This window comes from Neomonachus schauinslandi, chromosome 4, assembly GCF_002201575.2.
Source record: "Neomonachus schauinslandi chromosome 4, ASM220157v2, whole genome shotgun sequence".
In the NCBI taxonomy this organism is placed as follows: Eukaryota; Metazoa; Chordata; class Mammalia; order Carnivora; family Phocidae; genus Neomonachus; species Neomonachus schauinslandi.
In genome coordinates, this window is record NC_058406.1 from 180,191,443 (window position 1) to 180,213,849 (window position 22,407).

General features: G+C 52.4%; 1 protein-coding gene and 1 long non-coding RNA gene across 2 annotated transcripts in view; one reads left to right on the plus strand and one right to left on the minus strand.

The window, feature by feature from the left end:
• Positions 1-2,499: 2,499 nt before the first annotated feature.
• Positions 2,500-22,407, minus strand: part of ZFAT (zinc finger and AT-hook domain containing) — a 197,194-nt gene continuing 177,286 nt past the window's right edge. Inside the window, exon 16 of the mRNA XM_021688474.1 lies at positions 2,500-3,430. Within this exon, the coding sequence (XP_021544149.1) occupies positions 3,191-3,430 (240 nt within the window). The 3' untranslated portion in view covers positions 2,500-3,190. The remainder of the gene's footprint in view (positions 3,431-22,407) is intronic.
• Positions 5,545-22,255, plus strand: LOC110578956. Its single transcript, XR_002480214.2, has 4 exons — positions 5,545-5,905; positions 6,827-6,941; positions 18,818-18,980; positions 21,934-22,255. It is a non-coding gene; the product is annotated as an uncharacterized LOC110578956 (long non-coding RNA).

Below are 22,407 nucleotides of genomic sequence, written 5' to 3' on the forward strand. Positions count from 1 at the left end.
CTCCCGGCTGGGCCATGTTAGCTCAAGCCTTGGTCCTGCTGCCGCCACCCTGCCTGGCCCCGGGCTCATGGGAGGTGGCAGCCATGTCCTCCAGGCACCCCCACTTGGCTGCAACCCCCACACCCGCTCTGCTCCTGCAGAGGTTTCCACGTGGGCCACCGGCTCACTCCTCTAACCTCTGACCCAGTGGTGAGTCTCTGAGGCCTGGGAGCCCACGTCACTGGTGAGTTGTGCTCCCAGCTCCCAGCCCGGTGCCTGGCCACTGGAGGCAGCCGACTGGCCTCTGCTGACTCAGTGAATGAATGATGCATGCCAGGCATGGTGGCAGGCCCAGGAGAGGGGAGACTGCGGACGGCAGGGTGCGGCTGTCCTCAACTCAGCTCACAGGTGAGGACAAGAGATGGCCCTGTCCAGCTTCTGTTTGTCATCTGCCACGGGGCTCTCCAGGACCCCACCGTCAACAGCAGGAAGTAAACGTCTGCTCTGTTCCAACTACGTACAGTACGTGGTGCTGGGCGCGTTGACACACGTCATCACAGTAAATCCTTGAAACCGACCAGGCAAATGGGGCCAATAATTTACCCCATTTGGTAGAGGATGAAATGAGCCTCTTAAAGGTTAACCAACATCACAATGAGTCATAAATGTGGAATCTGACTCAAACCAAAGCCTGCCTCCCAGCCCAGGCACAAGGCCCTCATGACCTACATTTTGACACTAAAGCCACTTCTCCCTCATATCTATGTTGAGCAGCACCCAAGGACTTCAGATGGCCCAGCAGGTACCCAGCGCACTCACGATGAACACCAGCCAGGGCAGGTAGCTCTTCATGGGGGAGCTTCCAAATTAGAGCAGGATTTTTTAATGATTAGAGTCACTGATGACACAAAGAAGTGGCCCATGCTGGACGGGCATCTCAGAAATAATCGGATCTAACTTTTGAGACGATCGGCATGCAGGACTGGCCCAGCCCGACTCAGCCAGGTGGACAGCTGTCCAGGAGTGAGGAGTCCCTGCTGAGTGTCTGGGCACCTGCTCCTCGGGATCCTGTGTCCCTATCAGTTCTGGTCAAAGGCACCATGTCAGGAGGGGCGGGCTCCTCCCTCCAGCCTCACTCGGAGCCCTGAGCACATTCAGTCGAGTCTTTTCCTGTTGTGTGTTCATGTCTCCTCTCTCCCTCTAGACGGTAGATACTGGGGTCTGGTTCCCCCATGCCTAGGAATACAAATCATAATTGGTATTTACAGAGTATGGGCCAGGGCCTCTAATGCCTCCAAGGACTTTGCAAACTCAATCCTCTCCGTAATCTTAGCAGTTAGCAATTATTCTCAGACCCATTTCAGAGATGAGTAAACTAAAACTCAACCAGGCATGGAAAAACATCAAGGTCACCCAAATAAGAAGTGATGGATCTGGGCTTGAGCTCAGGTACTCTGCCTCTAATGTGGATGCTCAACCACGTCGACATAGCCCACCCTGATGCATGGACATCGTCAACCTCTCTGGAGTACCACTCTGCCCTTCACACCCTGAGACTACTCAGGGCCACCAGCTCCCCATGGTTTACTGAATAAAGGCAATATCCAACTCTCATTCCTGGTTCTTCTAGGTTCTGGCTTCTCGTTGATCTTCCTGCCTTTCCCCTTGGAGCTACCCACCAGCCAAATGGGAGTGCCCAAGGCTCACTCTCCCTCCCCTGCTATTCCACTCCATTATTCTCCTTTCCTTCTGTTACCCGTCCCTGTCCCTGTCCCTCCACCCCAGTCCTGCAAGTGCAAAACCTATCTAGCTTATAAGGGCCTGATCACAGGTCTCCTCCACCCTGGAGCTTTCCCCAACTCATCCCAAGTGGGGAGTGTCCGTCTTTCCTCTGAACTCCTTTCCTTGCCTAGGGCAAGAAGTCGCTTTCCTCCCTTATAGCAGCAGCTTAACGCTTCCCCCAGAGGTACCTTCCAGCCCTGCTGGGGTGGGATGACTGGGCCCGAACAATGAGGGCCAAGTGCACGACTCCATCTGCTCTTCAACCAGAGCAATGCCACTTCCTGTCTGCACATCTGCTCATACACGCCTAAGACTTCATGTGAAGGGTTCTTAGAGGAAACAAACCTCAACCTCAGTGAATCGGATGGTGGATGATGTCAAGAGCCCCAGGGCTGGGCAAGGCGCAGGAGGACTTGCCCTGATGCCCCTACCATGCTAACAGAAGCTGATTACTCCTCCCAAGGGCAAGGTGGAAAGCAGGGGCGCACATGTCTCGGCTGCAACAAATCAAGTGTCAGGCCCCAGGAAATAAAAGGTAATACCATTCACCTCCAACCACGGGCCGCAAGGCAAATCCTACAATGCTTTAGCGGGAGGAGGGACACCATCGTCTGCATGTTAAGGCTTTGGATCTTGGATGGGGAGGTTCTGGGTGGGGCCCAAACCCAAGATGTTGATTCAGAAAGGGGAAGAGTAAACCATCCAAGCTAACGGAGGAACCAGAGTACTCAGGCAGAGAATGTTTTTATTCTACCCACCACATCTCATAGAATGGGAGGTGAATAGTAAAAAGTGCATTTTTTTTTTTTTTTTTCTAAAAAAGCAAATGAATTCTAAGACATAAGCTAAGACCCCACCTGTCATGGGAGTGGGAGGGTCATCAATTGTGGTTACCACACCCGGTAACAAGTGCCCTTGATTTGGGGGGAGGAGTGGGGAATAGAATCTTGTAGATAAAGCCAGGACCCCCTCCCCTCCACCCCCCAAGAGGTGATTCAAAACCATAAGGTCACTTTCTCTGTGCTGGCTGGCTCCCTTTCATCAGGCTGCAGAGCGGTCCCAGAGGACGGTTCGGCACCTGGACGGGGTCAAGGAGTTGGGGGTGTGATTTGGGGCAGATGCTGATGGGGACTGGGTCCCTGTATGAATCTTGAAGCAAAGGGGAGATGCGGTATGGGCCATGTGGAAGGTGGATGCAAAATCTTTCCGGAAGCAGAGGATACAGAGTAAGGGGGGGTCTATGCGTTTGTGCTGGAGGTGGGGTCCTGTGTTGCTGGTGATGCCAATCGCCTTGCCCACCCAAGGTAGGACTAGGAGCCCCATGCGGCCGCCTGGGCAGGAATGGCAGAGGAAAGAGCCACGGAGAGCGCCATTCTGCAGAGAGCCTGGCGGGCCTGCCCCGTGGCGCCCACCTGACGTTGCGTGTCCTCTAGAGTTCCTGGGCCTGTGGCCCCATGGCCTGCTCCTCCATGGGCTGCATGGCCTCCTGCACGTAGACGATGAACTCCGAGGCCTCCCCGCCCTGAGTGTAGACAGTCACCGTCTCGATGCCCTCCACGTCGTCAGAGGACACCACCAGGTGGTGCTGCTCGGCCAGCTCTACGGAGGCCTGCTGGAGGGTCTCCTGGATCATGACCGTGTGGTTGGAGCTGGGCTCCTCGTCCGTTACCTGTGTGGGAGCAAGAGAAAGGTCACACAGGCCCTGCTTCTGGATCCGGCTGTAACAACAGAATCACAACTACTGCACATGGAGCATGTAGTACGTTCCAGGAGCTTGTCCCTACTGCACACAAATGCTCTAGGTTTGCTCTCATCCCTGGCTTACAGATGGAGAGAGTGAAGCTCAGTGCTGCAAAGCAACATGGCCATGGGCCCCAGGGGTGGCAAGTGGCAAAGCCCAAGTCGAAACCCAAAGTCCAAGCTCTTCTCTTGATGCCAAGCTGCCTCCTGGAGGGGTGTGGGGGTTGCCAGGGTTGCCATGGGTGTGAGGGTCGGAAGGTAGCATACGAGTGATTTACTGCAACCATGTGGAAGGTTAGGTGGGTGGCTCCTGGAAATTCATAGCTGGTCCATCTGGCGGTGAGAAAGAGGCTAGGTTTATCCTGGGTTTTCTGTCTTTCCACACACTGTGGGAGCTCAACTCCCTGTCTGAAGATCAGTCTCACTTTGGGAAAGAGTAGATGTCCCTGAAAGAATGATTTCCCCCAGCTGCCGTCCATCGACACCAAGGACTTAGCCATGGCGGGAGGTGGCCTGTTGGGAGGACCTGCCCCTGCCGTGGGGCTGGGCGGGACGGTCGGGGGAGGGGCATCTGTCCGTGGAGGGGACCTGATCTCTACAGGCAGGCCTTTCTCTGCAGCTCCAAGCAGGCAGATTCCAGACAAAGCCAATTTCAGCTGGTGCTGCTGCCCCGCACCCCTGACCCTGTGGGCTCTGGCCCGTTTTAAATAACCACCGTCTTTGATCTTCAGAAGAAAAATAATCAGGAGAGAACATGGGGAAGACTCAGGAAGAGTTGAGAGCCTGGAGCTGCAAAAAGAATGTAAGGGTTAGAGTACAAGTCCAGGGAGGGGGTCTGGGATAGTTTGGGGAGGGAATGAGAAAGTTCTTAGGTGCGTGCAGGGATGTCAGAGAGGAGCTGAGGGACACGTGCTTCGTCCTGCACGGAGCAGGGCTCGAACCGCAGTTCACCACTGTCCGCTGGAGGCCAGGCACCTACCCCGCAACCCTCAGTTTTCCCATCTGTAAAACAGGGACGAATGTGCACTCCGGAGGACGGCTGGGAAGGTAAAGGAGATTCTCTATGCAAAGTGAGTGCCTAGTAACAGCACTGCCTTTTCCGCGTCTGTAGCATTCATTTAACAAGACTTTCTTAACACCCTCCAGCTGGAAGGTGTGGCACGTCAGTTACTTGTCAATCCAGCCATGCCGCCCAGCCCATGTCATCATAAAAGGTCCCGGCAGACTAAGCCCCATGCAGTAGGGGCTGCCGTGACCTGGCACCACTCTTTCCCAGAGCCAGGCCAGATGCACACACAAGCACTCAGATTTGCGGAGTGACGATCCGCTGGGTACCGGGTGCTGGGGCGGGTGCTGGGGAAGTGGCCCGCTGGAAAAGCCCCGTCCAGCGGGGCAGACACAGGAGCAAAGCGGCAGTGTTCCCATCCAGGGCGGGCGAGCCAGGGAAGGCCTCCGGAGGAGAAGTGGAGATGGGCTCCAGGCAGAGGGGGCAGAAGGAGCAAGGGCTCCCAGGACAGCCAGCAAAGGCCGGTGTGCTCAGGTGGCCTCCGTGAGCTCCGCCGCCCCCGCACCCCCCCCCCCCGCCAATGCTCTGATTCCTCTCCTCCCAGCTGGTGTCTGGCACGGGAAGGCCTCCTCCTCCCTGCCTGCCCGTTGTCCCTAACAGCCATGACTCGACGCTCACCAGGGGCATGGGGGCCCAACTGGCTCTGGCCCTGTGACTACCAGGGTGGGCTGTGTCAACAGGGGGATTGTATTTAATTGAGGGAGAAAAATGGAAAGGCACCTCTGGGGTGGACACCATGCAAAGCTATGGGTTGGAAGGCACTTCTAATTTGGAGTGAAAGAATTCACCAGAAGCCAGAGAGCTATCCTAAGTGGAAACTATTAACACATTTAGCCTGATTTGTTTCTCCAGAGTGAATAAGGACCTCTTTTTTCTTCTTCTTCTTCTTCTTTTAGTGTTTGTTTCCATTTAAATGGGAAAATATACTGAGAACCAAGACTTTGGAAGTAAATATTGATTTATTTCACACTGAAAGAGGGTGCCTGCCAGAAGGCTGGGGGCGGGGGGACACACAACGAATGCGTTTCTCCTCTTAAGTGTTAGGAAATTCTGCATGAAGGAAAAGGTGCGGGGCCGGGGCAATCTGTGCTGAGCCCCAGGACCTCCCGCGTGCAAAGCCAGCCTGCTGCACTTGAAGTAAACAGACACACACGCCCCTGGCCATGTGCGCTAATTGGCGGTCACTGCGGTCAGAGCCAAGGCTGAGATAAGGAAGTAGTCACAACAGCAATTCCCATGGGCTGAAATTCCTGTCCCTCTGAACAACGCTAACACCACGACGGCCCCGTACTGACAAGGGCCAAGAGCAGGGCCACGGACGAGGGCACCCTGCCTTTGGTGAGCGGGGACTGCGGCCTCCTGTTTCCAGGACAGCTGAGTTCTTGGACACCGGGGGCGGGGAGGAGGGGGTCCAAGGTGACCCGGAGGGCTCTGGCCCACAGATGTGGGGAGGAAGACAAGCAGAAACCAAGACAAGGCCGCTGGGCTTGAAGTAAGGGTAAACTGTGTGCTTCCTTTGTCGCAGGGGCGGCTTCGAGGACGGTGGTGATATCTGCACATGGCGGGAAAAGGCTTTGCAGGCAGAGGGCAGACAGTGAGCAAAGAGCAGGCATGTGCCCCAGGCCCTGCCAAGGCTGCCGGCCACCTCCCAACCACCACGCCCGCTGCGCAGAGTTCTGTCTTCCCCCTTCCAGAAGGCTCTACGCCATCTCCCACTGCTGAGCCAGCCTCAGCTTTCCTCACTGAGACACCCTCTCCCGGCTTCCACAACCCTCCCCTGGGCTCTGTTCTGAGCCCTCTTGAAGATTTCCCGTGCTCGACCTCTGCACTGGACCCCTCTCTGCGTCGACACTCTGCTCCCGGGCTGAGCCAGAGGCACCGAGCTGCAGGCCACAGGGCCATCTGCTCCTGGGGGGCCCCCTGGGGGCATCTGTCCAATGTGCCAAAGTCACAGGAGGGAGGGAGTCCTAGGCAGGAGCGGCAGGCGAGGTTCATGGTCAGGTCTGAAGAGCCCTGGTCACCAGCTGAGGGGCTGAGACTTCGTTTTACAAAGGAAAACACGGATGGGTTTCAAAGAAGGGCCTGCGTCACTGGGTCCGTGGCACCCCGCCAATGGAAACTTGCCTAACATGAGAGGTTAAAACTGAGTGTTACACTTATCTCACTGCCCCTTTAAATATTTATGTTTATTTGTCCATATCACCTTTTCTAATTACAAAATCTATTCAAAAATAATCCTCTTTCCTTTTTTTCCCCCAGTTTTCGGCTCCAGGGTTTTGTGCAACAGAATCACCATTCAATCCATCCACTGCTAATTATGAGAGCACAGTAAACCTCAGGGCTTAATTCACCAGAAAGAGTGATGGAGACAAAGGTAAGTGCGCCTTTTGCAGAAATCCTGCAAGGAGTATCCTTCTTGGTGGGCACAGGCATAACAGGGGCTGCATGCCGCTGCTCAGTCACCTTACTGAGCCCCCAAAACAGAACAACGGCCAGGGTCCCCAAAGCCTGGCCGTCACCTCTGCGGAGCAGTGTTTACATTTCCGCGAGCTTTCATGAGCGAGTGGCCCTGCCAGCCCTCCAGCTGATACGGGGAAGAGAATGTTGCAGAAAGAGGACTGATGGGGGGGTAGGGGAGTGGGCATGCTCTACAGAAGGGGTTTGTGAGGCTCTGCAGAGGGAGCCCCTCCCCACCCTCACACACTCCATGTGCCAGGTTCCTGCAAACCGTGCACCTTCCCCATCCCGGGGAGCCCAGCGTCCCCCCAGCCCCTCGCTGTTTACTGAACTCCATGCTGGCCATGTCCGCACGGCGTCTCGGGCTGGGCATTTCTGAATGAAACCTTCAGTGGGCCAGTGACTCATCCAGGGTCAAACAGCAGGAAAGGAGCAAGGGCTGGACCTTGGTCTGGGTGACCCCTCATCCACAGACCTTCCTCGGCTGGGGTGGTAGGACAGCGAGAGATGGGATTACACGTCACAGATCAACTGGGTTAAATCATTACTTCACTTCAATCCAATCACTTTTACAGTCCCTGTAGAGCTCTCAACCATTTCCTCCATTCAAAGTGATCTCTCTGGTAGCTTCAACTAGTAGCTCAGGCTTAAAATTGTTCACCACAGTAGAAATAATACAGCTTCACAATGTCATTATCCCCTGAGACGGGAACTCCACTTTCCCCAAATGCTGTATCTAACATATCTTCCAGCTAAATTATTAGCAGCAAAGATAGCTTAATAGAAAACCTTAACCCAGGGGACTGTACAAATTATTCACTAAATCAGGCTCTGAGTTCTGCAGCTCTGCCCACCTCAAGCATTCTTCTAGAATCTAGACCAGATGGCTGTCAGACCCAGGCACTCTGCTGGGCTCCATTCCCGCTGAGGAGTGGCTGCCTGCCGAGGCAAACGCTAACGGCGACTGGGTTGCATGGCATTCAAGGGGACGTTTCAGTTCAGAGCCAGGCCAGGGCCCCTGCCTTGTGCGGGTCCTGCTGAGCCCGCGAGTCTGTGGCCCGGTGGAGGCGGCGGATGGGGTGCTTATCCTGGACACCGGGCGGGGCGGTCTCCTGAAGGAGCCCACCTGGTCCTGAACACTGGGAGGCCCAGCCTGCGGACACCTTCTCAGGTCCCTTCCACTGCAGGGATTCTCAGACTCCGTGGCATGCTAAGAAGAGAGGGCTGCACCTTCAATGGGCAGATCGACAGCACAGGACTCTGCCAGGAAGGAGCCTGCAATGCCAGGACCACCCCCTTCTTCTTGATTCTCAGCCTGGCCTCCTCCATTTAACCCCGTGGGCACCATCTGCTTCCACGGCTTGACTCCCTCTTTAAAAAGAACACACCGACGGGTTCCTCTGCCCGAGTGTCCACATGCCTCAGACACAGACGCTCACAAGAAGGGCCTTGAGGGCAGAAACAGGAAGGACAGCTTCCTGCCCCGACACCCTGTCCTCAGCAACCCCAACACTGGCCAGGAGGAGTACAGGGAGGGGGCTGTCTTGCCAAACAAGATCGTGCCTGGGAAAACCAGGCCCAGGACAACACTTCACCTCTGTGCACAGCCTTCCACGAGTGGGCTCAAGCCCCACCACACGTCCCCTCTGCTATACACCGCACCAACTACCACCCCCCGCGGACACCAAAACAGCCCAGAGACATTCAAGGGCATCACAACATGACAAACAAAAGACCAATTACGGGAAAACAGAGCTGTGTCTCACGGCTGAATCCCACAGAGGTGGCGGCGAGCCAAGAGGGGAGGCTGTTGCTGGTGGGGTACTTCACACACCACGTTCCCACGAGGCCCCTGGGTTACAATGAACCACTCGAGGACGCCACGCCTCCCACCCAAGTCTTTCAAAACAGCGCAGATAACCGCCTGGTGCCTGAGTCGGCCACAAGCTCGTGCCAGAGGGGCTCCGGTCCATGGAAGCGCCTCACAAGCTCCATCACCTCAATGTAACGAGCGCCCAAGATGGGCAGGGCTGCATGAGGCCAGGCGTGGGAGACGCCAAGACTCTACAGCAATGGCTGAGCTCCCACAAGGAGGCAAACTGGAGGTGTGCCCTGTGTGTACGTGTAGAGGGTGGGTATGTGAGGGGCTTGTGCATGAATCTACATCTGTGCATGTGTGTGTCTGCATCTGTACACAGGCAGGGTGTGTGTGTACATATGTGAGTGTGGGCATACGTGTGCGGGTGTGTGCGTGCATCCGTGGGCAGGTGTATCTTATGCGTACATGAGTGTGAACATACGTGTGCGGGCGTGCCTACGTCTGGGCACGTGTATACGGGCAGGGGTGTGTGTGCGTGTGCGCATGTGTCTACGAGCGTGGGTTTGGATGTGGAACGGCCATATATAGGCCCCTAAACTTGTGTCATGCTCCTTCTCTCTCCTTCCTGACACTTCCTATTACACTTCCTCAGTCTGCATCTTATGACACTACTTCCTTCCTTGTGTATCTGTCACTTCTCAGAGTGACCTTAACAGGTGGGCCCTTCACAGTTTCCAGAGTCTTTCTGGAGTCCTTACCTCATTTAACTCTCATGCAGTGCTGTGAAGAAGGCAGGGCAGGGACGACTGCAGCCCTATCTTCTGAGAAGTGTTTCCCCGAGTATAGGAGACCCCACAGCTAGTAACACATGATTCTGGAATGTGAAGCCAGGTAAGACCGTCCAAGGCCTACAGTCTTTCCAACTACCTCTGTCTACCATTTGGTGGCTTCTTGTGACCCTCAGTAGAAGCCCAGCTCCCCAGGGGGGAGAGACAAGGACGTTCCTGCCCTGACCCCTGCCTCTCCCCACTCCCCCCGCCACCTCCCCCTCCACCCATGCTCATCTTTGGTTCATCACGTGTCCTCTCCTGCCCCTGAACTTCTGCCCTTGCCGCTTCACTTGCCTGAAGACTCACCCCACCACCTTTCCCTGGAGAATCAGGTGCGTGCCCTGTCATCCAGGGAGCCCCCAGGCACCCTGAGTTTGCACGCCCAGAGCTGAACCCCATCACATGAAGCCTGGCCACACCTGACAGACAGGGAACAGTGAATCCCTGTTTCTTGGATGAATCACTGAAAAAATGAGTATGAAGTCTAAGAAATGTGCCACCCTTGCTCAAAAACCATCGAATACAGCAGAACTGAGATGGTTCCAGTCCCGGGGAAGAGTCACAGCGGGGACACGGGTGAGGCCCCTGAAGCCTGTGTCTCCAAGTGCATGACGTCACCAAGGCCGTCGCTGCAGCCTGTGCGCTAGGCCACGTCGCATGGCATTCAAGGGGACGTTTCAGTTCAGAGCCAGGCCAGGGCCCCTGCCTTGTGCGGGCCCTGCTGCACCCGCGGGTCTGTGGCCCGGTGGAGGCGGCGGATGGGGCGCTTATCCTGGACACCGGGCGGGGCGGTCTCCTGAAGGAGCCCGCCTGGTCCTGAACACTGGGAGGCCCAGCCTGCGGACACCTTCTCAGGTCCCTTCCACTGCAGGGATTCTCAGACTCCGTGGCGTGCTAAGAAGAGAGGGCTGCACGTGAAAATCCAAATAACAACCAAACGACGAGAATGATACAGAATGCCGCAGTCGATTCTTTTAGGTGAAACATTCCTCTGTGCATGTTTAAGCTCTGAGGAAGAAGCCTCATTTTCCCCAGTAATTGAAGTTTCACTCACTGCTGAAATTCTAACCAGCAAGAGCTTCCTCTAGCCTTCTCAGAAGTGGGGCCGGCAGGCCCCCCTCACAGGGTTAGCAGGCGAGCACATCCACCCTAGGTTAGGTGTGGTGTTGTCCGTGTCAGGAACAAAGGGACGATGATAAATACTGTCCCAAATTTATAGAAGAAAGAAGAGGTATAAATGGATGTGGTGTGTAAGAAAGCACCGTAAATTTCCAACTCTAGAAATATGTATGTAGATACAGGACCAAAAGAAGGGTATTACAAGCAAGAAACTTGCGGCAACATCAAAAGATACTCACTGGCAGGGAGAAACCATTCCATGCATCAATGAAGATTTAAAACCTTTCAAAAAGGACAAAACGCACAGCAAGGGAGGAAGGCCGTGATTCATCCTTCCTGAGGAGACAGCATAATGCCTCCCCTCCGCCCTATTTTTCTCTTGGTTGTAAGTAGACAGTAGATGCTCTTTCTTTTCTGAAAATACTGATCCTATCAATAGTCCAAAGCCCAGGTTGTAAAGACAGCTCGCTGCAGGCAGTCGCCGCATTCCTGAGTGCGTCCTGGCTCCCAGAGGCACTGCGGGGTCTGGGGGCCCACCCGCGGCAGCCCCATTCTGAGGCCCCAGGGCACAGGGAGCCCTCCTGCACAAAGAGCTCTTGTCCACGGGTCCCGAGGGCCCGCCTGCAGGGGAGGGAAGGACCAACTCCGTTCCCTGTGACAGGGGCACCTGGAAACATTGGAAAGACGCCCCTACTGGCCCTGTGTCTGTCACAGGACGAGGACAAGGTCTGTGTGTTAGCCAATCCAACTGACCCCACAGACAGGGTTAGAGACAGATGTCGGGGCGGAAAAAATGACTAAGACATCTGATCTTTCTTGAATTTCTCAAGGGTCTAAACACAGTTTGGTGTGCTCTCAACAATCAACTGAGACAAAAAGAATCCTTCTCTTGGAAACTGTGGTAAATGGGGTGGACAACATGGTCTCTCTAAGCACATGGGAAAAACAAGGGATGACGAGGCTGGTGCCTGGGGCAGGGCAGGTGGTCACGTGTGGTGCTCACAACGCCAGAAGGGGCCAGCCCCTCCGGCGGTGGGTATCTGATGCCCTGACCCCACCACCCCAGGGCCCCTCCGTGTCCCCTTCAGATCATGCCCACACAGCATCCAGCTTACAGCCAACACTCAACGCACATCTGAGCTGAATTATTCAGGAGATACTGTAAAGCTGAACTCAAACAGAACCAGAGCACATTCCCCGTGACAGGGAAGGAGGAAGGCAGTAGCTTCTTACTGCCTACGAATATCTTTTGATATTTAGACAAGTTTATTGTCTAAATATGCTTCACTTCCTTGACCTTTAAGCACACATATATTGAACTTTTATTTAGTGCCAGGCACTGATGGGGGTGCTGTGCATCCCTGTCGGGCTCCTCACACAGGGAGACACGCTTCTCCTTACAAGCCTCACCCATCCACAGATGGCAACTCGCAGGGTCATTCTTCTCACCAAAATCCCTCTGCTGCACTTGGAAAACACTTCCCTCAGCATGTCTCTCAGAACAGAAGTCCTCCACCCTCCCTGATTTTTCTCACAATCACCCCAAGCAACCATCCTTGCAGGCCCTGGCCTTTCTCAATGCAGACCTGATAGGCTCGATAAAGATGTAGTGACATGACAGACCCCCGCCTTGCTCTGCCATCCCCAGGACCCCTCTCTGTGCCAGAAAGCACTTGGTTTCTTGCCTCAGCAGATGCACTCCCGATTCCACAATCCGTGGCCTCTAGCAGTTTCGCTGGCCTCTTACATACTGACCTGCAGCCTCCACGAGCCCAAGCAGACAAGGAAAGTGAGGCAGCGGCAGCCCGCTATGCCCCTCCCGGGCACCCCACAGAGCCACAGCCCCCACCGAGAAAGACAGCGTTTCCACGTTCTGCTTGAAGAATGTTTACCACAACACATCATAAACCGTTCCAGTCACTCGTCAGACTTATCCGGGTACATTCATTAGTAGCAGAGGGGATCCAAGAGCGGAAACAGGAATTGTGGATCCGTCATCCTCTGAGCACCGAGGCAGCTTTGATATCCACATGCCCCTTTCTTCGCTGTTTGTACTTGTCTCTCTGAGTATGAAAATCTGCCAACCTTGACTCTCCCTGGAGCATCGTCCTCCCTCTGCCTGCTCTCATGTCTGTGCCCCTTCTGGCTCAGAACCCTCCCCCAACTCCCCTTTACTTTGGGCAAGTGGCTGTTGGATGTCCTCAACCATTCCACGTCAGCCCCGCCCTCCCCCCACCAGGGCCCCCTTTGATGGAATTACTCAGAAAGTCTCCGCAGCAGGGGCGGGAAAGGGGTCAGACTGTTCCCAGCCACAACCATCTACAAGATGCAACTATCTGTTTACCTGTCTGGACCAAGCAACGAATGCTCCTATGAAACCCTGGGACTCCTAATGCCAAGCACAGGGCCTAGAGAGCTATGTTAGTACTTGTTCGCTGGACAGAAACTTCCAGAAGCAGAAACAACTATGGCTGAATTCTAAACACACAGAAAGGGGATAAGGAGCTACGTCACTCCTAGGATGGGAGCTAAGGTTTACTGAACACTTCATAAGACTTCATGCACATTATCACATGTAATCTGTACATTAGCCCCATGGAGTAGGTTCTAGTACTTTCCCATTTTACAGATAAGAAAACAAAAGTTCAAAGCGGCGAAGTGCTTTGTCCCAGGTCACATACCATTAAGTGACAGATGGGCGTTCACACCCACGCAGGCTGGCTCCCCTTTAGCCACGTGTTACCTTTCCAGCTTTGCCATGGGCTCGTTCCCCACCTACGGGACACAGCCAGGGGCTCATGAAGTGTGCGTCTCAGGAGACACCTGTGTGCTGTCCCTCCAAGGAGGCCTCCGTCTCAGAGGCCTGCATCTCCCGTGGCAGGGCACCTACAGCGGCTGCAGCCCACGACGCTGCTCAGCATAAGGCGTGTGGAAGGCACCTGAGCCCACCCGGCTCAGGTGTCCGACATCAGATCCCCCGTTCATGACTCCGAGCACTCAGGAAGCCTCCAAACATGCCTCCAGGCAGGCCTCCACTCCGACCAGAGTAGGTGGCACACTGGGCCACAACCTGGGCGGGGCCCAGAGCTCTCCTGTCTCCAGCAGCGGAGAAACTGGGAAGTGGGGGGGGGTGCCCCACTCATTACCGTTCTTGGGGACTTGGTCACAGACCACATCCTCATGTGCCTGTACTCATGCCTTTGCCTTCTGCATCAAATGGGGGTGCTCGGGGAGAGCGGGATTGTACTCTGACCAGAGTCCCGCACCGTGCGGTGTGGCTCGCCTGCCTGATACGAACTACCCTTCACTTCTCTTCTGCATTCGGTGACGGTGCTCATTTCCTATCACTGCCTAACCAATGACCACACAATGACATTTCCTATCACTGCCTAACCAATGACCACACATTAACCAATGGCTTAAGACACAAAGACACAAATCTTTCTGCTTCTACTCTCACAGAAGTCTGCCACCAGGTGAGGAAGTTCTGCTTTCAAGGGGCTCAAGGGACTAGCGAAGGCCCTCTGGCTACTCATCCTAGCTCATGGTTAACTGTACCATCTAACGACACAATCAGAGGCGTACAGCTCATCCTATCCACAGGATCTGGAGAATACTGATGTGGACGTGAGAGGTCAGAGAGGGCTGAGAGAGTGGCCTTGCTGCTGTCACCAAAGAACAGGAAGTGAGCCTGGCAGAGGCTGCTGATGAGGTTCTGGGTAGAGGGTATGAAGGTGGGAAGAGAGGATTAGCAGACAGTCGGTGGGCAGGTGCATAAGAAGCAGCAAGGGGGGGCGCCTGGGTGGCTCAGTTGGTTAAGCGACTGCCTTCGGCTCAGGTCATGATCCTGGAGTCCCTGGATCGAGTCCCGCATCGGGCTCCCTGCTCAGCGGGGAGTCTGCTTCTCCCTCTGACCCTCCCCCCTCTCATGTGCTCTCTCTCATTCTCTCTCTCTCAAATAAAAAAAAAAAATCTTTAAAAAAAAAAAAAAAAAAAAAAAAGAAGCAGCAAGGGGGTGGAGGGAAGGAGGAGGGCCAAACTGCTTTGGGAGACCACGGTGAAAGCCTAGTCCCAGTTTACCGGAGACTTCCGAAATTACTGGAGGTTTTTAAGTGAGGGATGCTCAATCTGGCTGACATTTTGAACAGCTCGCTCTGTGTGCTATGTGGAAACTGGATCTTAGGGCAGCAGGGGTGGAGGGAAGGAGACCAGTGAAGAGAAGGTCTGTAAACCAGGGTGGGGAGAGCTTCTCAGACTGCCACGCACACGAATCAAGGCGGACCAGGGACAGGGGTAACATGCGGTCTGACTTGGGAGGTCTGGGGTGGAGCCAGACCCTCTGTGTTTCTAACAAGCTCCCTGAAGTGAACACCAGAGGTCCGGGGACCACGTGTGGAGCAGCAGCTGCTTAGATGGAGGTGGCAGCCTTGGGACACAGGGATATGTGAGGTGTGCTGTGGGGGAAGATCCCGCAGCAAGGGGAGGACATGCTGACAATCACATGTGGGGGTAACGCGGAATGAAGAGGGCCGGAATGAAACTGGGAAACCTTTACCCACTATTTTTTCAGACAATTTCCCACATGGCCAGAGGTAGATCATGGCACTTATTTTTACGTTAAAATTTTACAAAGAAGTGGAATTTTCCATCACTACCAGGGGATAAAGGAGCTCAGCAAGTAATAAGAAGATGGGGATGAGGAGGCAATTTTTCCTATCATCCACCAGAAATCAGAGCAGAAACTGAGGTCTCTGAAAGTTTTATTTAAAACAAAGAGTGAGAAAAGATTCGAACGGCTAACGGAGCACTAAGGAAGGCTTACAAAGGACAAGAGTTGGCATTAAGTGACAAGGGAGAGTAACCCACTGCCAAGACCCTGAATGGAATTGTTTGTCCCTGGATCTACATAGCGAAGGTCGCCATTCAGCAGCGGCAGAACAATGTTCTATACGGAATGTGAACTACAAAAGTATTGGAAGAGGCTACCTGGGTGCATAATTAGGAGCTTGATGTAAATAAAATTGGCAGGCCCCCAGGATGAAGTAAATTGTACCGCCAAGTTCTTTAGGCAAGAGAAATACCTCACTAACCAAAACGTGTTGTTGACAAGTGGTTCTTATAGTAACGGAAGTGATAAGAGGAAAAATAAACAAAGAAAGTAGTGTCACTTCATATTTCCATAAAGCTCAAAAGGACTGGGAATAAAAGATAAAAGATGTCTACCTGGATTGGAGGCACTGATCAGTGTCTAATGGAGTCTGGTGTTAGACCACCTGACGGGTAGGAAGCACAGTGCACACATATGCTCTCGGCCCCTGCGACCATGCAATGGACGTGATCACCTGCAAACGACCTAGGACTCCCTCGCACCGGTCTTCCAAAGACATCAGAATCCCTCTTGATTGTCATTCCCCTACAGAATGAGTAAGCACAGCACAGATGCGGCATTCCCATCACACAATGAGGAATAACATAACAGAGCAACTACACTTACTGCCCGTTCTTTTAAAATTATATATACCTACTCCTGATCTTCTGGAAAGATGCCTAACACGAACCACAACAATGGCAAAACCACCACAATGGGAAAGGAGAACCAACAAGACAAGTTAAGACGCCAGGGTTTCACTGCGATGCAGAAGACAGAAACTCTATTATAACATCTCACGCACTCAGGCAAATGATCTGAAGACAAACAGGGTGCCAAAGAGGAGAGGGGAACAGAGAGAAAATGGGAGAGGCTCGGGCGCCTGGGTGGCTCAGTTGGTTAAGCGACTGCCTTCGGCTCAGGTCATGATCCTGGAGTCCCTGGATCGAGTCCCGCATCGGGCTCCCTGCTCGGCAGGGAGTCTGCTTCTCCCTCTGACCCTCCTCCCTCTCATGTGCTTGCTCTCTCTCATTCTCTCTCTCTCAAATAAATAAATAAATAAAATCTTAAAAAAAAAATAAAAAAAAAAAAAAAGAAAGAAAATGGGAGAGGCTCTCCTGTTATTCCTACACATGGGCGGCGCTGAATTCAGGGAAAGGTCTGCTCACCGCAGGAGTTAAAAAGTGCCTCCTGCAGGAACAAGAAAAGTCCATTACTCACCAGTTATTTGAACTTAAATGGACAACAAAACAGGAAGGGCTTCTCCTGCTCCCTTTTGTGGGAGGGGATAAAAGGAGAGATCTCAACTCAGTCCCGCTTTGCGACAACGACAAGGCAGATGGCCCGTATCTTCTGTGACCTTTCGAGGATTCCAAGAGTATCCTGAGCCAATGCGATTCTGCAGTCAGGTCTCTTGCTGTTCAGTTCAACAATCAAATTAATAGAATGCAGTGACCGTTTTAAAAGAATGCTGAAAATGGATTTTGAAGCCTCACATAAGTCACTTTCCAGATCCCCCTACCCCTAATCTTGCCACAAGTATTATGAAACGCTCAACATCTGCCCCCAGAGGAGGAGGCCAATTCTGGGCTCCCCTTCCAGCAGAGACATGGGGCGTGAGGCTTTTCCCTGCCAGAGGCTGTACTGGAGAAGTGCCTTCTGCAGAGCAGGTTCTCCCACCAGATGCCCTGGTGCACGTGGACGCACAAAAGGGCATCGGGAGACCAGGTGACTCAGTGCCTTCGATTCAAAACAGGTCAGGCTGCACCTGCGCTTTCTTGCAAACAGGCGAGCGTGTATGTGGTTGGCCGTAGCTATGGACTGCATTTCCTTGCAAAAATAATTAACTGCAAATGACAAAGAGCAATTCTAGTGCTGGCTGGCAACCAACACATCTTACGGCAAGAACTGCTACCAAAACTGCCTTGCAGACGGAGCGCCGTGCACCAAGCCTGTGGAGTGTCTGCATGTGCCTCTCCTCCCGACTGACACATCAGCTTCCCCTCCAGTGCCAACCACCACAGGGGACCTGCCCAGAGATGCCAAAGGGCGTGGGGTAGCAGCTGGGAGAAGGGGGACTGCTTTGGGCAAATCTGGAATTTCTACTTTGGTTTGTTTCTTAAATCGGCGGTTAGAGCTTGTGGTCAGAGCATCTGGGATTCTGAACAAGATTATGGCAGCACAATTCTGCACCATGCCAAGCCAAGGGCCTACGTAAGGCAAGTGGGCAGGGGGCCTGCAGGTCTGAGAACCATCTCTGATGCTCCTTTCAGCTGCTCCCTGCCACTGGGGCAGTGGCTGACAGCTTGGACATGTCCAGCACACCAGCGGAAAATAATGAACACAAAAGAGGCAACTGTAGGGTTGCAGAAAACCAGGAATAAGGAGTGGGTGCACCCCCTACCCCCCCAGCCCTGGAGCATGACTCTTGGGCCATAAGCAAGATGCTTGGTGTGGACAGAGATACAGTCCTGCCAACAGAGAACCGCTAATCATAGTCACGGGTGAAATAGCCATTCAAAGGGAGGAGGTACAGTCAGAACCATCTAGTTGCTCTTGACTTGGGGACTAAAGTGGAGTGTTGGTGCTCAGTACAGGACTCCTGCCAGACTCTGTCAACCCTGGCCCCCTCAAGAACCTGCAGGATGGAGCTCACTCCAGAACCCTGAACTGAAATACCAACTGTGAGAGAAATACACATCTACCAAAATATGTATGCTTTCCAGAAGCGGCCAAATCTCCCTGAAATCTGTAAATCAAAGTCATCTCTATGACAACTGGTTATTTCAATTACCTGGCGTAAACAATGACCTTCCACTAACAAAGAGGCCATCGCTCTGAAATAGACAAGCACATGTGTGATGGTTAGTTTCATGCATCAACGTGACTGTGCCACAGGGTGCCCAGATACTGGGTCAAACACTGTTGTAGGTGGTTTCTGTGAGGGTGTTTGTGGATGAAATTAACATTTAAATTAAAGGACTGAGTCAAACAGGCTGCGCTTCCTAATGTGGGTGGGCCTCAACCAATCAGTCAAAGCCTGAATAGAACAAAAAGGCTGACTCTCCCTGAAGAAGGGATTTCCCCCTGCCTGCTTACCTTAGAGGTGGGACATTGGGTTGTTTTTTGTTTGTTTCCCCCCTGCCTTTGGACTCCAGTTACAATGTCAGCTCTTCCCGGGTTTTGAGTCTTCTGGCTTTCACACTGGACCATCAGCTCTCCTGGTTCTCTGGCCTTCAGACTCAGATGAACTATGCCACCAGCTCTTGGGTCTCCAACTTACAGATCATAGATCTCGGGACCTGTCAGCCTCCATAACTGGTGAGTCGATGCCTTATAATAAATCTCTGTATGTGTGTATATGCATGCACGCGCGTGTGCACACACACACACACCCCATGGGTTCTGTTTCTCTGGACAACACTAATACAACATGCTTTCTCATCAGGTCTCAGCAGAGTAGAAACGGTAACTGAGTCACAGAGAAGCGAGTGTGGCAGAGTGCATGCCACCGGACAACCTCCCCTGGACTAACCCTATGACAGGTGGGCCCCCGTACACAGGAAATGCCCTAGTGAGTTCACACATGGCACATGGAAAGGCTACTGGTTTTCAAAAGCAAACAGATGAATGAATAACACACATCAACTCCACCTGCAGCTCAAGGATCTTCTCCCAGACAGATCCTCCCTCACCCCCAGAAGCTGACACCCCACAATGCAGCCAGCTCCAACTGATGTTTAGGGATCACCCTCAACAATAATAAACAGAAGAAGGGGGCAAGGTGCCCCTGCTGGCCTGGTGGACCCAGGCTCCAAGGCTGTGCCCAGTGTCAACAACAGTCGCAGGGAAGACAAGCTGTTCTGCTGGACATCCAATAGCAGGAATGCTCAGCACAGATTCTCTACTTGGGCTCTGTGATTAAATGGAAGAACCTGGAACTGTGATTTCTTAAAAATGCCAACATGCCTTTAAGAGGGTAACATAAGTCAAGAAGCCCATAGCGAAAGGTCATCTGGCTCTAAGAAGTGACAGGAACCTGTGGGCTGTCTGGACTCATCCTTTCTCCACTAGCCTTTGAGCAGTGGGAAGGGGCAGTGAAGGCAGAGACCAGGTGAAGTGCCTTCTGGGCTGCGACACCCCTGTCACTGCTTGGTGGTTACAACAGAGCCCATCATTTAACTCAAGTGGGGCCTCATGTGTCATCTCCCCCTGCCCCCAGTCACCCAGCACTGAGCACTAGCTCCTGCCCCCACCCAACTCCTAGCTACCGTCCAGGACTCCATTCAGGCACCATGGCATCCACGAAGCCCTCTCTGCCCAACACGTGCCCCGATCCCAGACCCAGGTTCAAGTTAGGCAGGGCCCTGGTGCTCCCACAGCACTCTTGGGGCACTGGCCGACCTCCCCAAAGCCTACCTTACTCTCCGTTAGAGCTGCTTGTTTAAGGTCTTGACTGGTTCTGCTGGTTCTTTTTTCCCCTTTCCCCTCTAACACACCATGTTATTTATCATAGGTGTGTAGATTAGCTATCACCCTCATTTAGAGGATGGTCAGCTCCTCAAGTATACCATTCATCTTTCTTGTTCACTGAGATACCCTGAGAGCCAAGAACAGCACCTGGCTGGTAGAAGCAGCTCAGGGGGTGTTTGTTGAATAAAAGAGTAAATAATTTCCCTCGCCGGGCTTCCTGCCTCTTGAGAGCAGGACCTGTCTTAACCCCAGAACCCAGTGTGACAAGCAGAATAATGCCCCCCCACCCCAAAGATGTCCCTGTCCTAATCCCCAGATTTTGAAGATGTTACCTTGCACGAGGAAGGGGACTCTGCAGATGTGATTAAGAAGCTTGAGATGGGGAGATTATCCCGGATTATCCAAGTGGGCATCATGGAATTACGAGGGTCCTTATGAGAGGGAGACCAGAGGGTCCGGCTGAGAGAAGGTGAGGAAGCAGACGCCAGAGCGCTGGGGTGTGAGAAGAGCTCGCCCTGCCTTGCTGGCCCTGAAGGCGGAGGGAAGGGAATCCGAGTCAAGGGATGCCAGGGGCCTCCAGAAGCTGGAAAATTCGAGAAAGGAATCCTTCCCAGAAGGAATGCAGCTGTCGACACCTTGATTTTAGCTCAGTTTGAAATCGATTTTAGACTTCTGACCTCCAGAATTATTACATAATAAATCTGTGTGGTTTTGAGCCAAGTCTGTGGGAATCTGTTGCCGTTGCCACAGAGGAGGACGGAGTACATAGGGAGGGGGGCGGTAAAAGTCTGCGACGCGAATGCTGTGGACCAGTAAAGAAAACATTACTTTTTGTCTCAAAAATAAATTTTAATCCATAAGAACAGCAAAGAGGCATTTAAGCCATGAGCCAGGATGGTGATGGTGATTGTATTTATCTTTTCCTTTAAAGTAACTAACTTTGATTCAGAGATGCTTATGGTTTTCCTATGCTGGTAGGTCTTACACTTCATCTACTTACAGCAGTTTTCTTACTCAAAGATAAATTTCCTCTGCATAAAACCCTAAAACAAGATTTAACAGAAAGAAAAGAAAGAAACCAATTTATTTAATGAAAACTGCCTGGTCTTCACAAATGCACAGTTAGTTGCACTCAAAGCTCTCGTGTGTTTCCGTGGGCCCAGTTGGTGCAGGGCATATAAAGACTTGTCTTCCCGAACACTTCAAAATGCTTAATCCCCATGAATCTGCTTCTAATGTTGACACTTGAGAAAAGTGACGTGACAGGAAATCTTTGAGGACATGGTTCTGTGTCCAACTGAATATTTAAACGGCCTGAATTATGGGCTGAGTCTTTTCCATGTCTCGTTTAAAAATAAGAAGAAACCGACCTAAGAAACCATTTTTTTCTCAGCTCTTTGCATCCAACACCCCCAGCCTGCCCACCAGGCCTGCCATTAGTTTTATCCTGGAAACTGAAAACCCAAGAAGACTGGAAAATTAATGACTTCCAATTATTACTGATAAATTTTCATATAAAAAAAGATCCTTTTCAATTAACATTAATACATCAGGAAGAAATAAATTATGAACAGAGCATATAACTATGTTTCACATGGGAAAGAAATCTTAAAATTTTTAAACTTCCAGAATCAATTCATACACACCTAGAATTTGTTTCTGGCCCTGTGGAAGTATGTATAAAACTGGAAAGTTTCAAAAGATCTCAAAATACGCTATGCAGTAGTAATCTGAAAACCTTTTTTTCTGCAATATATACTATGTACTTTATGACAAGGTGTTCTTGCTTTTTTCTTTCCAGTCTGCCTTACAGGACAGAATTAGAGAATCCAAACAGGAAGACCACAGCACACTCCATCCTGCATAACATTTACTGAGCAACTAGTACGTGTGCTATTCTGGGATGCAACAGGACGAAATCCCCAGCACTAACTAAGGTGCCCCCCACACAGTGAAGGAAGAGAAGCATTTGATGCCAATAGATATGCTAGAGTTCACAATGAAGTGGCCTAAGCATGCTCATTAAGTAGATATAATCCCTCTACTGAAAAATCCTAAACCAAAGTCTAATTAAAGAAAAAAAAAATCAAAACTAATTTCTCTAATAAAAACAGTTGTCACGGGGCGCCTGGGTGGCTCCGTTGGTTAAGCATCTGCCTTCGGCTCAGGTCACGATCTCAGGGTCCTGAGATCTAGCCCTGCATCGGGCTCCCTGCTCGACGGGGAGTCTGCTTCTCCCTCTCCCTGCCCTCTCCTCTGCCTGCCCCTCCCCCAT